Below are 17,754 nucleotides of genomic sequence, written 5' to 3'. Positions count from 1 at the left end.
CCCTTAAACCCAGCAATCGACAGCTCTAACTCACAATTAAACGACCTTACCAAAACTCACCATTCAATATGGGACAATTTCACTCTATTGCCACTACATGACACATGGAGACACATATATCCCCACAAACACGACTACACTTTCTTCTCCAATCCTAATAGATCCTACTCCAGGATAGACTATATTATGGCAGACCACATCGCAGTAATTAATCTCAAAGACTCCCGCATCATTCCTATCAGCTGGTCAATCCCTACTAGACCATTTCAATTGAGGTTAGATGAAGTTTTACTATGAGATCCCCTAATTAAAATAGATGTAGAGAAGGCCATACAAGAATACTTTTCCCTAAATAGCACTCCTGACATTCCTCTGGGAACCCTTTGGGAGGCCCATAAATGCGTTATCAGAGGTATTCTGATAAAACATAAAGCCATTAAAAACAAGCAAAACAAACAGGACTACTTGAAGCTAGACTACATCCATAAAAGACACCCGCTAGATGCGACTACACAAACAAAACTAGATCAGACTAGAGCCCAACTCAATGACTATCTTGACATCAAAGCCCAAACCACTGCCTTCCTACTGAGACAAAAATTCCACACCCAAGGAAACAAACCTGGGAGATTACTAGCGAGGACCCTTAAACGCGAAACCATGCAGTCATATGTCCACTCACTCTTAACCGAAACTCAGAAAAAATTATTGACTCAAAAACCATAGCAAACAAGTTCCGCGGCTATTATTCCAAACTGTACAACTTATTCCCTGACCGCCCTGACAGGAAACATAATGACAGTTGCGAATCCTTTCTTACCCCTTTAATGCTCCCCCAGGTTCACACGGATCAACTTCAGTTCCTCTCCGAACCATTCTCACTTCAAGAAATAGATAAGGCCATAAAATCCCTCAAACAAGGGAAAAGCCCTGGTCCAGACAGATTCAGTAATTTCTACTACAAGAATTTTAAGTCTCTACTAATGCCGACACTTTTAAAACTTTACAATCAAATAGACTCCAATCAACCATTCCCAGAAAATATGCTAGAAGCTTACATTACAGTGCTGTCTAAGCCGGGCAAACCATCAACTAACCCAGCCAACTTTCACCCTATCTCACTACTCAATGTCGATCTCAAGCTTTACTCTAAGATCCTAGCTAACAGACTAAATTCAATTCTCCCACACATAATACATACAGACCAAACCGGCTTTGTACCATCGAGGGAGGCAAAAGATAATACAGTAAAAGTTACCCACCTACTATACCACACTCATCAACACCACATACCGGCTTTCTTTATTTCTACAGACGCAGAGAAGGCGTTTGACCGCCTAGACTGGACATTCCTTCAACACACCTTACATAAATTTGGTATCCCTAAAGATTTTATCTCAAAAGTTCTAGCCCTCTATGCCTCCCCGTCAGCAAAGGTCAAAGTTTAATGGCCTTTTATCCAATAGCTTAAAGATCAGAAATGGAACGAGACAGGGATGCCCACTCTCCCCCCTCCTGTTTGTCCTTTCGATGGAAATCTTAGCTACTAAATTTCAAAATTCACCCAATATCGCAGGTATCAAAATTAAAAACTCAGAATTCAAATTGGCACTGTTCGCTGACGACCTCCTAATGACCCTAACAAAACCGCTCAGCTCCCTCTCAAGGGCGCACTCTGAGCTCAAGGATTATGGTAAAGTATCCAATTTCTCAATTAATTTTGGGAAGCCGGAAATCCTTCCAGTACATATACCGCAAACTGACCTTGCCAAAATAAGCATGATAGCCCCATTCACTGTCAATCCTTGTTCACTAAAATATCTAGGAATACAGCTCTCACCAGATCTCAAAGATCTAATCAAATTGAATTATGATTCACTTTTCTCATCCATCTTGACCAAGATAACACAGTAGCTCCCTTAACAGACCTCTTGGTTGGGAAGGATCAGGGCGGTGAAAATGACCGAAAATCCTTTATATCTTGCAAACAGTTCCGATACCCCTACCGAACACTGTCCTACCGAAATTACAGTCCATAATAAACTCATATATATGGAAACGAAAAACCCCGAGAGTACCCAATCTTCAAGATTACAGGACAGCAATTTATCTCTCAAGAATAGTAGACTGGTGTTCTTATGGGGAGCATCACCATAAACAATGGGTTCAACTAGAGCATGATTTATGTAATTTTCCCCAACTCGGCTCCTTATGCTGGCTAGACGTTCCTCACAATACCCTCATACACAACAATAACCCCATCATTATAGAAACCCTCAAAGTTTGGAAAGAGTTACTTAAAAAAAATTGATATTTCCTCAGTGCCTTCCCCTTTAACTCCAATCCTCCACAATAAAAATTTTCAGCCCAGCATCAATACTATACCACAAGGCCCAAAAGACATACATCTTTTACTCCTGACTTATATGCTAGTAGAGGACAATAACTTACTGCCTAAACAGAATATTGAACACTTAGGAGACGGATTCTTTACTAAATGGTTTGGTTACCATCAACTCAACGATTTTAGACGCTCCTCCCCGAAAACGTGACTTACTAGAACTCTGACCCCATTTGAAAAACTATGCAGTTCAGCCTCCCCAATTCACCACATAGTCTCACTGACGTACAAATTAATAAACAAACCCAAAACTGATAACCTCTCCTCCTTCACTAAGTCTTGGGATAAAGACCTACCTTTCTTAATACCGATCCAAGACTGGAATTTTTGTAAATGTACACAAATCAGCTCATTTATCCAAACTGTTAGAAAATAATATTAAATTAATGACTATATGGTATCTAACACCACAAATATTTAAATACATATTCCCAAACTCTTCCAACCGTTGCTGGAGATCATGTACTCAAGAGGGAACCCTATACCATATTTGGTGGTCTTGCCCTAAATTACAGCCCTTTTGGGAGGCAGTATCACAGTATATACAACAAACTTTAGGAACCACCATGCCTCTGGATCCATTAATATTTTTATTCCACTTCTATCCAAAGCTCCAGTCCAAAGCCCATAAAAAACTATGCCAGCTTATGATCAATAGTGCAAACCAATTGATTCCTCGCCTGTGGAAAAAGGATACTATCCCCACCATCCAAATACGGAAACAAGAAATACACAAAAACCTGAAACTAGAGAGGTATCACTATCTATTATCCAATACTTTAGACGTTTACTACGAAATAATGTTTTTGTGGGAATCTCGAACCCTACCACAAAGTCATAGTCCCAACTGAACAACCAAGCCACGCCTTTTATCTTAACCTAAGCATATAAATATTTTTGGGGGGCCTGGGGTTTAACTTAGTTAACTCATTTAATACAGATACAGCCTTACACACTTTCTTAATAGGCTTGGTGTACTCACTCTCATTAACCTTGTTATTTTGTTGTTTGTTTATTTATGTTATAATATTATTCATTGTTATTTAATACAAATCTATGGTACTACTGTAGAAACTTTTTCTGGACCTGCTCATTGTGGGTAGTCAGGATTGAATACTTTAAAAATCATTGCCATAAATCTATAAGGACAATATAAGAATATGGACATTCTGGATTTTATGGCAAATGTTATGGTACCTCTAATGTCTACCCTGTAAAAGCTTTTGTTATTGACATGTATATTTCAAATAAAAAAAATTATTTAAAAAAAAATAAAAAAATATACATTTGATTAACTTAGTTACGCTATTCCTGATTCTTTTTAACATTGTCTTCACAATCCCCATGAGACACAGTTCAGGAAGTATCTGCAGGATTATTAATATTTTGTCCATAGCACAAGGGAAAGGAGGGTTATTGCAGATCTTTTCTATAGATGCTGAAAAAGCATTCAACTGGGTGAGCTGAATTTATTTACTGGATGTGCCCAGCTGGATTTGTATTATGGCTGTGCTGAGGGACTTTTTCTTTCATGACAGAAGTTTAAATTGAATCTGACATTTTATTCAGTTCCTGCACAGCTGTTATGGAGGTATCCAGTGGTAGGCTTTAATAAATAATAGCACTAGGTAAGGTCGCCATTAGCTGTCCGGACAACCAATAATTCAGGCCTTCAAGGTGAGGAATGACAGCATATGTTCTACTTGTTTTTCCGCATATAGAATGTTCATTTTTTTAAATATTTAAAGGGACAGTAAAGTCATAATTAGACATTCATGATTTAAACACCTTTCTTATTTACATCTTTTATTTAATTTGCTTCCTTCTCTTGTTATCCTTTGCTGAAATGTTTACTAGGTAAACTCAGGAGCAGCAAAGAACCTAGGTTCTAGCTGCTGATTGGTGGCTGCATATGTATACCAATTGTCATCGGCTCAACCATGTATTGAGTTAGAAACCAATAGTGCATTGCTGCTCCTTCAACAAATGATACCAAGAGAATGAAATAAATTTGATGATAGAAAAAAACTGGAAAGTTGTTTAACATTGTATATTCTGCCTAAATCATGGAAGAAAAATTTGGGGTTTCATGTCCTTTTAATGCTTTTAAAATGTCATTTTTTTTCTGATTATGGTATTTGTATATGTATATGGACAATTAGAAATATCTTGACCTATCCTGTATAGAGATTATTGCATTGTAAAAAAAATAAAAATATTTTTGTTATGTAAGATATACAGCATGAATATTAATGAAATATATAAAAATATATGGGGTGTTATACGCACACAAATGTATATATGCTTTTATTTATTTTCCTTTGTCTTTTGCTATCAACACTTTTTTTCTGCCACGTTATTTATCACTTTCTGTGTATAACAGGACAGCTGCTAGTTGTCATCACCATTTCTGAACCTGCTGCTTTTTCCTGCAGAAACCAAGGCTGAGTTGGAGGAGTTGATGTCGGACATTAAAAAGACAGCCAACAAGGTCCGCTCCAAGCTGAAGAGTGAGTGCCCCCTCCTTCTTCACCCCACTGTTTCACAGAGCAGACCTGAGATTATGCTGAGATGCCAACTGTTTACTCTGTGGCATCTGCTGATAATGTAATGTCTCTTACTTTCATTGAATCGAGGTTTAATAAAAAGAACATTGTCTAACTGAATATCAAAGGAAGTCAATGCTTTTGGTTTCCAAAGTTAATCTACTTATTTTAAAGTAAAACTGTTTGGGGCTTTGGGTTGCTTTAATTAAAGTAATGGTAAATCGTAGCTTTTCAAAAACGCTAGGATTTACCATCACTAAAAATAAAGGCAACTTTCATTCAGCAGTTAAAAAAAAAAAATGTTGAAAAAATGCATTTATTTTACCACAGCCTCACTGCTTAGCTAAGCAGCTCTTACTGCCCACGGCACTGATAATTGTTTTCAATGACGTGACATTCCCACCTCTTAGCCAATAGCTATGTGGGGCCGATAGTCGTTATGCAGTAGGCATGCACAGCTATTGGCTAAGAGGTGGAAACGTCACCGCATTGAAAAATGAGCAGTGCTGTGGGCTGACAGTCGCTAGGTTTAGCAATGAAGCCGTGGCAAAATAAAGGCACCGGGTTTTTTTTAAACTCATGAATAAAGGTGCCCTTTATTTTTTAGTGATGGTAATGCCTAGCGTTTGTGAAATGCTAGGATTTACCATCACTTTAAATACTACTGAAAATATAATAATTATTAATATTCTAGTGTAAAGATAAAGGGGCTGATTTATCATCGATCTGTCCGACATGATCCACTCAGCAGATCATGTCCGACTGACATCGATGAATGCCGACAGCATACGCTGTCCGCATTTATCATTGAACAAACAGTTCTTGTGAACTGCTTGTGCAATGCCGCCCCCTGCAGATTTGCGGCCGCTAGCAGGGGGTGTCCATCGGCCGATCATATATGATTGGTCGGATTGATGTCTGCAGCCTCGGAGCAGATGGACCAGTTAAGGAACAGTGGTCTTAATACAGGGGCATCAGGGGGCGTTGGGCCCTTTATAATTCGGCCCCGAAGACTCTTTTTTTGCTAGAGCTGTTTATTGTTAAATTAAATGTCTTTTGTTTAAGTCATATAAAAGGGTTAAAGGCTATTATAGTGTAAAAATGACATGCTCTAAATTGTTAGAACATTTAATTTTAACACTAGTGACCCTGCATTGCTTTATGATTAACCCTATAATTAAAGTACTGTTTGGAAGCCACAGAGCACTGCCGGTCCTGAGCGTAAAATGTTTGTGACCCAATCAGCAGCATTAGTTGCACAGCTGTGTCATGCAATTACCACTTCTGATTAGGGCAGTTGTAGTTGCACGACACAAACCAAATTAGATCATGTAATTTTTCCACTATAATGGGCCTTTAAACATGAAGTAATTGCTGCACACCTTAAACACTCCTTTCTACTCTAGATGACTATACTGCAAGCTTTATCCTCATCTAGAGTAGCTTTGCTAGTTATTAAACCCTTTTTGTATGGGTTAAGTGCATAGTAAAGTAAAGTGCATAGTAAAAAAAAGAGGACTTTACTTTTACACTAGTATGTCCCTTTAAAACTGGCTATACATTTTGTTCATCAGATATTTCTGAATTAATTTGTGAGATATACTTACTGCTTCTCTGAGGGAGAGTTTTAGAATCTCATTAGAGGTAATGGCTAGAAAGCCTCTCTGTAAACAAGTCTGGTCTGGTCATTGATGCATTAAAATAGAGGCCAAAGAAAAGATCATTTACTCAAGTATGTTCTAGTTGATGATGAAAACATATTATAATAATTTTACTAATGTTGCCTTATCGGAATTAATAAAGCTTGAGATATGGAGTGCAATATATTTCTAGCACACATATTAAAGAACAGAGGTTAAACATGTTAAAATATCTTTTGCATGAAAAGGCTAGGTTAAAGATGTTTACATTTTTATTAAAACATGCAGCAGTTTATTGTATACTGCAGTGAAGCTTAGAGCATCAAGGTACAAACCAAAGAACAGAAACCAAGAACACACAGTTCTGGTATGTGTATAATTTAGTGTGTGCACATATCTGCTGTTTCAAGGTACTGATGCCATTTCATCTCCATAGTACAACTTGGTAGTGGATGGTTTGCGAAAAACGTGTTTGTTATCTAATGCTTTCACACATTCATACAATATTAGTATACCTTTTAGAAGCAGGCATATATTGTTGGTATTAACCAGGGCTTCTGTGCTACTTTCAAACTGATCATGTTCATGTCTCGTTATTTCCAGGTATTGAACAGAGCATTGAGCAAGAAGAAGCATTGAATCGCTCCTCTGCAGACCTCCGTATAAGAAAAACCCAGGTAGGTAACCATGAGAATTATTCTCTAAAATAAATAGATTGAGGGGACTTCCTGAATGCAGCCAAGGTGGCTGCTTTTTTTTTTTTTCAGACGCTGAGAAGACGAGTAGATATATCTGCCGCATATCTCTTGATAGAACACCCAACTCTTTTGTCATTGTTTACCATGCTCCTAAGCCTACTGATTAGATTGAGCTAACTATTGTGTGGAAATTCCAACCCTGAAGAACTGGAATAGTAAGGTCTATAGCAGCGACCCTCACAAGATAACGGCCTCCACCTACAATCCCCCCTCCCAATGTATTGGGTAAAGCAGCTTTCTTACGCTGCAATGCTATTAGTTTATGAAGAGTCATACTACTAATGACGTGTGTGTGTGCAGCGCTCTGAAGAATGGAACTGCAACTATCAACATATCACAAGATTATTTGCTACTAATACAGCACCTTGAAGATGTGCTCTTACTCTATGTGGCTCCGGAGGTTCAGCATAAGATTGGAGGAGCACTGACGATTACCAAAGCTGGCAGGACATCATCAATTATCACAATATCTGCTTCTTAAAGCTGATACTGCTGATCATTTTGTAATAAGAAACCCGCCTCTTCTCTTAAAACTTTTTCTTTATCATTTGGTAAAGAAGCTCATTCTTCACGTAAGGCTGATTGCAGATTAATCTGGTTTGTAAGAGACTTTCTTAATATTCTTATAGAATATGAAGACCAGGGATCTGATGTTTCATGTTTTCTCATCTGCATTAATGTTTAGTATTGTTGCAGTCAGTTTAAAAAAGCAGTTTATAGGTTTTTTTGTACTCTTGGCAAAATTGTTTCATTATTGTGTGTGCATCTGTTATATATGTGTGTCTTTAGCGGACTATTTTATTTTATATCTGATACAGGGTTTCTCCAAGTTTAATCTTTCCTGCAGTAGCCTTAAAATGCCACTTATTTCCAGCATATTCGTCAGATTGATTAATCTCTCTGCATTTTTAACCACAATATGTGACATATTGTGGGTGTGGTTCATTTTGGAGCTTCTCTAAAATAATTCCTGATGATAACACAGCTATTAGGAGGTCTTGTCTGCTTATTCAATGTCTAATACTTCTATTTATGTTTAGCACATAGATTGTGCACCGTCAGTCAATATCCTGCAGTATTATCCCTGATTCATATGTACTATTTAACAAATGATTTTCCATGTAGTCTCAACAATTGTATGTGACATGGCAATTCTTACACACAATGATATATATACTATATGCATGTATGTGTATATATATATATATATGCAGGGCTTTTTTGTGGGGGTACTCACCGGTACCTCCACCTTTGCCAACTCATAAGAGGTAATATTTGTAATCATCATGTAAATACTCTAGTTTTAACAAGAGGGGGCTGCAAAATACATCAAACATTGTAAATAATCTTGTCCCTTTGCTTTTCTCAAAGTTACTGAGCAGAATATATCAATAAACAATCAGTGCGTACCAGCACCTTTTTTTTGAGTACCGGCATCTTTTCTTTTGCAAAAAAGCACTGTATAAATAATAGACAGTCTCTACTGGTTTTGCAATTATTTGGAAATAAAGTTTAAATTGGTTTGCAAATAAATCCTGTGAGTGCCCTCTATATTTGAGAATTCTTTTCTATATGCACCATTGAGTATAGCAACTAGGAAGTGGATATACCCTGGTGGTTAGATTGCTGGGCTACCGGCTAGTTACTATATGCGTATATACTGTGTGTATATATATATATATATTTATAACATATATACAAAGTTTGAAATAAAACACACTCGCACCAAGTGCCCAACTGCTAGGGTGTCAACAGTTAATTATCAAGGATTAAATCACATTTTGAATGACCAGTGAGTGCGTCCTTTAAGTCTTTAAGCGTAACCCAGGTGATTTTTAAAATAAAGATAGCAAAAGAACAAAGACAAATGTATAATAGGAGTAAATTAAAAAGTTGCTTAAAATTGCAGGCTCTATCTGAATCATGAAATAAATAAATTGGGTTTAGTATCCCTTTAACTGATTTTACCAGATTAAACCTAAGAATAAAGGACATCAATTTTAAATGAAGAATCACAGCAATCCAATGAGTTCCAAGAAATCAGAAAGGGATGTTGTATTATTCCTTAGAGTAAGAATATTTTTATGACTCAGAATATCTAACATGATGCTCATTATTCTAAAACTCAAAGGGATCCAGTAGCAGAATGTTATGGGTATATCATTTAATCACCTCAGTAAAGTCCACAAGCCTTTTCCCTATCTGATGTCTGGTTTTGTTGATTTAGTAAGGAACATTCCCAGCAGGAAGAACGATTACAGATTATTTTAATAACATGTATTGTTCTCCTAGGAACTGAAGTCTTCACCTTTAAAAAATAGTGCTCTTCCTTATGAGGATGCTACATGCTTTAAATCAGGGGTGCCCACCCTTTTTGTGTTGGGATATACTTTTCAAATGACCAGCTCAACAAGATCTACCCACTAAAAATGGTCTGGCTCCTAAGCTTACATTCCTGCCTTTTCAAATAAAGATACCAAGAGAATTAATAAAAAATTATAATAGGAGTCAATTAGAAAGTTGTTTAAAACTGCATGTTCTATATCTGAATCATGAAAAAAAGTCTGTTTCATATCCCTTTAATGTTGCATGATTTAGCAACACATGGATGTTCCAAAGCATAAGGATTACAACAGATTAATCCTGACGACATTAGTAGCACTGACTTTAATTTGGGTTAACAATAGCGAACCCTTGTGCCATGTTACAAAACACTGCATTCAAATTACTACCACTGACCCCCTTTACTTTGCGCCGTGGGCTTGGCCTGATATGACCCAGTGAGGCTTACACAAATACATTTCAGTAGCGCGCCATGCAGACCATTACCGGGTCAACACGTTCATTCGCCAGACGTCATTCAGACTTGTTCCTTTAGCATAGCACATCAGCCTCCGCCTTTACTTTTTCTATGTCTGTTGAGGAGGCTCTACAGGTGGAGACCCCCTTGGATGATATCCTAGATAGGCTTAAAGCTCTTAAGTTAGCCAATTCATTTATTTCTGACGCCGTTTTTCATTTAACTAAGCTAACGGCTAAGAATTCAGGTTTTGCCATTCAGGCGCGTAGGGCGCTATGGCTTAAATCCTGGTCAGCTGATTACTTCAAAGTCTAAGCTTCTCAACATCCCCTTCAAAGGACAGACCCTATTCGGGCCTGGACTGAAGGAGATCATTTCTGATATTACTGGAGGGAAAGGCCATGCCCTTCCCCAGGATAGGTCCAACAAATTAAGGACCAAACAGACTAATTTTCGTTCCTTTCGGAACTTCAAGAGTGGTGCAGCTTCAACTTCCTCTACTGCAAAACAAGAAGGAAATTTTGCCCAGTCCAAGCCAGTCTGGAGACCTAACCAGGCTAGGAGTAAGGGAAAGCAGGCCAAAAAACCTGCTGCTGCCTCTAAGACAGCATGAAGGAGTAGCCCCCGATCCGGGACCGGATCTAGTTGGGGGCAGACTTTCTCTCTTCACCCAGGCTTGGGCAAGAGACGTCCAGGATCCCTGGGCTCTGGAGATTGTTTCCCAGGGATATCTTCTGGATTTCAAAGCCTCATCCCCAAAAGGGAGATTTCATCTCTCACAATTATCTGCAAACCAGATAAAGAGAGAGGCATTCTTATGTTGTGTTCAAGACCTTCTGGTCATGGGAGTGATCCACCCAGTTCCAAGGGAGGAACAAGGGCAAGGATTCTATTCAAATCTGTTTATAGTTCCCAAAAAAGAGGGAACTTTCAGACCAATCTTGGATCTCAAGATCCTAAACAAATTTCTCAGGGTCCCATCCTTCAAGATGGAGACTATTCGAACCATCCTACCTTTGATCCAGGAGGGTCAATATATGACTACCGTGGACTTAAAGGATGCTTATCTCCTCATTCCAATACACAGAGATCATCATCGGTTTCTCAGGTGTGCCTTCCTAGACAGGCATTACCAGTTTGTGGCTTTTCCCTTCGGGCTAGCCACGGCACCAAGAATCTTTACGAAGGTTCTAGGGTCCCTACTGGCGGTTCTAAAGCCACGGGCATAGCGGTGGCCCCTTACCTAGATGACATTCTGATACAGGCGTCGACTTTTCAAATCGCCAAGTCCCATACGGACATTGTTCTGGCCTTTCTGAGGTCTCACGGGTGGAAGGTGAATGAAGAAAAGAGTTCTCTCTCCCCTTCTCACAAGAGTTTCCTTCCTAGGAACTGTGATAGATTCAATAGAAATGAAGATTTTTCTGACAGAGGTCAGGTTGTCAAAGCTTCTAACTTCCTGCCGTGCTCTTTATTCCACTTCTCAGCCGTCAGTGGCTCAGTGTATGGAAGTAATCGGCTTAATGGTAGCTGCAATGGACATTGTTCCGTTTGCCCGCCTACATCTCAGACCACTGCAACTTTGCAAGCTCAATCAGTGGAATGGGGATTACACAGATTTGTCCCCTCTGCTAAAACTGGATCAAGAGACCAGAGATTCTCTTCTCTGGTGGCTATCTTGGGTCCATCTGTCCAGGGGAATGAGCTTCCACAGGCCAGAATGGACTATAGTGACGACAGATGCCAGCCTTCTGGGCTGGGGCGTAGTCTGGAACTCCCTGAAGGCTCAGGGTTCATGGACTCAGGAGGAAGCCCTCCTTCCGATAAACATTCTAGAACTAAGAGCGATATTCAATGCTCTTCAGGCTTGGCCTCAGCTAGCTGCGGTCAGGTTCATCAGATTTCAGTCAGACAACATCACGACTGTAGCCTATATCAACCATCAGGGGGGTACAAAGAGTCCCCTGGCGATGTTGGAGGTTTCAAAGATAATTCTATGGGCAGAGGTTCACTCTTGCCATCTCTCAGCTATCCATATCCCAGGAGTAGAGAACTGGGAGGCGGATTTTTTAAGTCAGCAGACTTTTCAACCGGGGGAGTGGGAGCTCCATCCGGAGGTATTTGCCCAGTTGATTCAACTATGGGGCAAACCAGAACTGTATCTCATGGCGTCTCGTCAGAATGCCAAGCTTCCTCGTTACAGGTCCAGGGATCCCAAGGCAGCGCTGATAGATTCTCTAGCAGCGCCCTGGTCCTTCAGCCTGGCTTATGTGTTTCCACCGTTTCCTCTGCTCCCTCGTCTGATTGCCAAGATCAAGCAGGAGAGAGCTTCGGTGATTTTGATAGCTCCTGCGTGGCCACGCAGGACTTGGTATGTAGATCTGGTGGACATGTCATCCTTTCCACCATGGACTCTGCCGCTAAGGCAGGACCTTCTACTTCAAGGTCCCTTCAAACATCCAAATATAATTTCTCTGCGTCTGACTGCTTGGAGATTGAACGCTTGATTCTATCAAAGCGTGGTTTTTCCGAGTCGGTCATTGATACCTTAATTCAGGCTCGAAAGCCTGTCACCAGGAAAATCTATCATAAGATATGGTGTAAACATCTTCATTGGTGTGAATCCAAAGGTTACTCATGGAGTAAAGTCAGGATTCCTAGAATCTTATCCTTTCTCCAGGAGGGATTGGAGAAAGGATTGTCTGCTAGTTCCTTAAAGGGACAGATTTCTGCTCTGTCTATTCTTTTGCACAAACGTCTGGCTGAGGTTCCAGACGTTCAGGCGTTTTATCAGGCTTTAGTTAGAATTAAGCCTGTGTTTAAACCTGTTGCTCCACCATGGAGTTTAAATTTAGTTCTTAAGGTTCTTCAAGGGGTTCCGTTTTAACCTCTGCATTCCATAGATATTAAACTTTTATCTTGGAAAGTTCTGTTTCTAGTAGCTATCTCCTCGGCTCGAAGAGTTTCGGTGTTATCTGCTTTACAGTGTGATTCCCCTTATCTGATTTTCCATGCAGATAAGGTAGTTTTGCGTACCAAACCAGGGTTTCTTCCTAAGGTAGTATCTAATAAGAACATCAATCAGGAGATTGTTGTTCCTTCGTTATGTCCTAATCCTTCCTCAAAGAAGGAACGTCTTTTACACAATCTTGATGTGGTTCGTGCTTTAAAATTTTATTTACAAGCTACGAAGGATTTTCGTTAAAGATCTGCTTTGTTTGTCGTCTACTCTGGACAGAGGAGAGGCCAAAAGGCTTTGGCAACTTCTCTTTCTTTTTGGCTAAGAAGTAGAATACGCTTAGCTTATGATACTACTGGCCAGCAGCCTCCTGAAAGAATTACAGCTCATTCCACTAGAGCGGTAGCTTCCAAATGGGCTTTTAAAAATAAGGCCTCTGTTGAACAGATTTGTAAGGCGGCGACTTGGTCTTCGCTTCATACTTTTTCTAAATTCTACAAATCCAATACTTTTGCTTCTTCGGAGGCTATTTTTGGGAGAAAGGTCATACAGGCAGTGGTGCCTTCCGTTTAAGGGCCTGCCTTGTCCCTCCCTTCATCCGTGTCCTAAAGCTTTGGTATTGGTATCCCACAAGTAATGGATGAACCCGTGGACTGGATACACCTTACAAGAGAAAACAAAATTTATGCTTACCTGATAAATTTATTTCTCTTGTGGTGTATCCAGTCCACGGCCCGCCCTGTCATTTTAAGGCAGGTGTTTTTTATTTTTAAACTACAGTCACCACTGTACCCTATAGTTTCTCCTTTTTTCTTGCTTGTCTTCGGTCGAATGACTGGGAGTGGCAGTTAGGGGAGGAGCTATATAGACAGCTCTGCTGTGGGTGTCCTCTTGCAGCTTCCTGTTGGGAAGGAGAATATCCCACAAGTAATGGATGAACCCGTGGACTGGATACACCACAAGAGAAATAAATTTATCAGGTAAGCATAAATTTTGTTTTTGTGTTTAGTTGGACTGGTTTTAGATTGGAAAATATGTATGCTCTTTACATTATGGGATCATTGGACCTATGCATAATAATTGTCTATTTAATCAGCTGCAATGGGATTCAGAATCTGTTTTCTATTTAAAGTAGCTTGTATATATTTGTTTGCAGAAAAGTATTTCAACTTTACTAAGAAAAAAATATTTTAGATTTCCTACCACAGAATCAAACACAGATTTGAATTATGAATCACATTGCATGCTAGATATAAAGAGCCTCATATCTGCTATTAATCAAATTTGTATGGATATAGATACACACATACATACACACACACACACACACACACAGATACACATACACACACACACACACACACACACATACATACACACACACACACACACTAGGGTTGACACCTCGGCCATGTTTTCCTGGGACACTTATGAGTTACACATGCTGCAGGGTGTTCAGAGGGAAACATGCATTGTGCTGCTGGACAGCAAAAAAAATAGTGATCCAGGACAGCATTATTCATGTTCCTCCCTGCACACCCTGCAGCATGTGTAACTCATAAGTGTCCAGGAAAACATGGCCGAGGTGGCAACCCTATCACACACACACACACACTTTTCTATTGTAAAGTATAAAAACTGAGATTTAATAAATATCCAACAGGTGTATTTTGGTCTTAACCAACTAAGCCTGCCCAGGACAGCAGGGTTTAGAAGAAGAGCAAATTATGAGTTGTATTTCTATAGCATGATGTGTTCCATTCCTATGTTCTCACATTTTATATTAAAGGGACATGAAACCCAATTTTCTTCTTTCATTATTTAGATAGAGCATGTGATTTTAAACTACTTTCAAATTGACTTCTTTTATCTAATTTGTTTTGTTCTCTTGGTATCCTGTGTTGAAAATTATACCTAGATAGGCTCAGAAGCTGCTGATTGGTGGCTGCACATATATGCCTCATGTTATTGGCTCACCCAATGTTTTAACTAGTTCACAGTAATGCATTGCTGCTTCTTCAACAAAGAATACCAAAAGAATGAAGCAAATTAGATAATAAAAGTGATTTGTAAAGTTGTTTAAAATTGTATTCTCTTTCTGAATCATGAAAGAAAAATGTTGGGTTTCATGTCCTTTTTAAATAATAGGTTATAGGCTAAAAACAATAAAATGTGAGCATCATATTTTTCTTTATCTCACCCTCAGCATTCAACACTGTCACGCAAATTTGTGGAGGTGATGTCTGAATACAACGCCACGCAATCAGATTACCGTGAACGTTGCAAGGGCCGCATCCAGAGACAGCTTGAAATCAGTAAGTGCGGAAGGAAGCAATACCTTAGAATGGCACTTGAGGCTGGGGGCAGTGTTTTGCATTTTAAAAGAATACTGTCATGTAATTTTACTTTTCCTATAATGTGTTGCAACGGCTTGGTACTCATGCTCCAAAGTATTATATTATTGGGAAATGTTCTTTTCGGTTTATTTTGTATTTTAAAAGGCTGATTTAGCGCATTTAATCCACCACTTGTTCTTAAGAACCTGCCCATTTAAATGGACTAAGTTTTCAGGAAGATCAGACCTGGTTATTTGATTTTCTGTACACAAAGGCTAATATTTAGATACTACCATTTTCATTATGTATGGTGTGATAGAGCACAGGTGAAATAAGCAGCTGATAGGTAAAGGGCAGGTTAGTAACTATAGCTACTGATCAGCTGATTATTTCAAATGTGCTCTAGTTCAGATATCATGAAAATGTTTCCTGTTAGGGGTACTTTAATAGCAGTGTAGAGCTGTAAGAACTAATCGATAATAATTCATTACAAAAATAGTTCTCAACTAATCTCTTATGAACTCCTGCACATGGTATTGTGTTTTATGGTAAAGTCCTTAGCCAAAAGGACGTTTACAGGCGTTTTACTTTTTCTGGACAGTATAAGTTTTGGTTATACAATTGATTAAACAAATAGGCAGATTAATTGATTATGAAAATAATCGTTAGGTGCAGCCGCCCTATAACAATGTACATGAAATAAAGGGATATGTAAAAAAGCCTTAAAATGCCTCACTTTTTTTGCTTCCAGTAAATATTTCTAAACATGGATTCCCTTATGCCAGTACAGTGCTACTCTAGGCAGCTTGAAACCATAGGAGGGATAGTAATAGTACAGCAGGACAGGGGCGGAACTACAGGGGGTGCAGAGGTTGCAACTGCGACCAGCTTAAAAAAAAAAAATAATAATAATACAATAAAAAACGTTGACCTGCCACTCCCTGCACTGATATCATGTGAGTGTGACGTGATGTTTCACTAGTGTCTCTGTCTCTGACTACAGGGGTTAGTGTTTCTGTTTTACCCATTCGTGTTTATGTGTGTGTATGTGTTTATGTATGTATGTGACACTGTGTGTGCATTAGGGCTGGGCGATATGGGCACACAAAAAAATTGTGATTTTTTTTAAAAAAAACAAAACACGATTGCGATTCAATCGCAATTTTCTTATAAATGACTATAACACCTTCATTTTGCATTATAAAGTTTATTTAACACTACAAAATCTTAATGTACATGTTTCTCAATGTCCAATACACTCTTGGAGCATAAAAATACAAACCACAAAATAGTTAAAATAAAATTTGCTGCCTGTGATGTGATTAAATAGAAGCCACTAGCCTGTTATTAGGTCTTATGACACACAACATTGTCATGTTTTCTTGGACAGTCATTCTAACTGTGGACAATGGTATGATTAACAAATGAAGCAGTGTAAGCCACACACACACACATATATATATATATATATGTGTGTGTGTGTGTATATATATATATATATATATATATATATAATATATTTTTTCTTCTTCTTTTTTAAACATTTTAATTTGACTGAAAATGAGTCCTGCTCCTGTCCAGGAATCCATTACAGGCATGTAGCAGTAGGGATAGGGGGGCTGCTCCTTTCAGAAATGCTGTGCCTTGCTGATATAAAATACATTGTAGATGCAGTTAAGTTAACTCAGCAGCAGAGGGGACTGCAGTTTTAGCCTTTTTGGGAGCCGTGGGGTTAACTGCATCTGCTATGTATTTAAGCCGTTTCTCAGAGAGCAGGAGATTGTGTGGGAGGTTCCATAATGTTTACATACCATAAGTTTCAGACTGCAGACATCCCTAGGGGGAAATATAAGTAAGTGGCTTTCTCTGCTCTTCATTCCTGCATGGGCTCTGCTTTTAGATTTCTAGATTGATCGGCTGCATATGAGAACAGAAAGTAAAAGCCATTTTACAAATGTGTGCTAAAAGCAACCACTAGATGGAGCTGGTTTGCAAGAAATCACAAATACATCAATGCATTACAGCCACTTCTAAATTGATTTTTTATGTAGGAAAAAATTGCGACTCCTCGCGGCGATTAATCACGGTTTTAAATTGCATATGTGATTAATCGTGCAGCCCTAGTGTGCATGTAAGTGTGTATGTTTGTGGAACCAGCAAATTACAGACCTTGTTACTACAGCATGGGGGGGCGGAGGGTAAACAGTGTCACTCTACAGTACCGCCATATACAGTACAAGGGGCTGGACCATGTCACAGACTACTGTGGTCACTTTATAATGTACTGGGACGGGTAGGGTCAGGCCAGCCATCT

At 39.0% G+C, this 17,754-nt stretch overlaps 1 protein-coding gene across 1 annotated transcript in view; it reads left to right on the top strand.

Moving 5' to 3' along the window:
* Positions 1-17,754, top strand: part of STX1A (syntaxin 1A) — a 348,539-nt gene that overhangs the window by 252,287 nt on the left and 78,498 nt on the right. The window contains exons 4-6 of the mRNA XM_053706325.1: positions 4,837-4,911; positions 7,191-7,264; positions 15,311-15,419. Coding sequence (XP_053562300.1) covers positions 4,837-4,911; positions 7,191-7,264; positions 15,311-15,419 — 258 coding nt within the window. The remainder of the gene's footprint in view (positions 1-4,836; positions 4,912-7,190; positions 7,265-15,310; positions 15,420-17,754) is intronic.

The sequence above is a fragment of the Bombina bombina genome, chromosome 3 (assembly GCF_027579735.1).
Source record: "Bombina bombina isolate aBomBom1 chromosome 3, aBomBom1.pri, whole genome shotgun sequence".
Taxonomy (NCBI): Eukaryota; Metazoa; Chordata; class Amphibia; order Anura; family Bombinatoridae; genus Bombina; species Bombina bombina.
The sequence above is the reverse complement of the archived record's forward strand: the minus strand, read 5'-3'. Positions and strand labels throughout refer to the sequence as shown.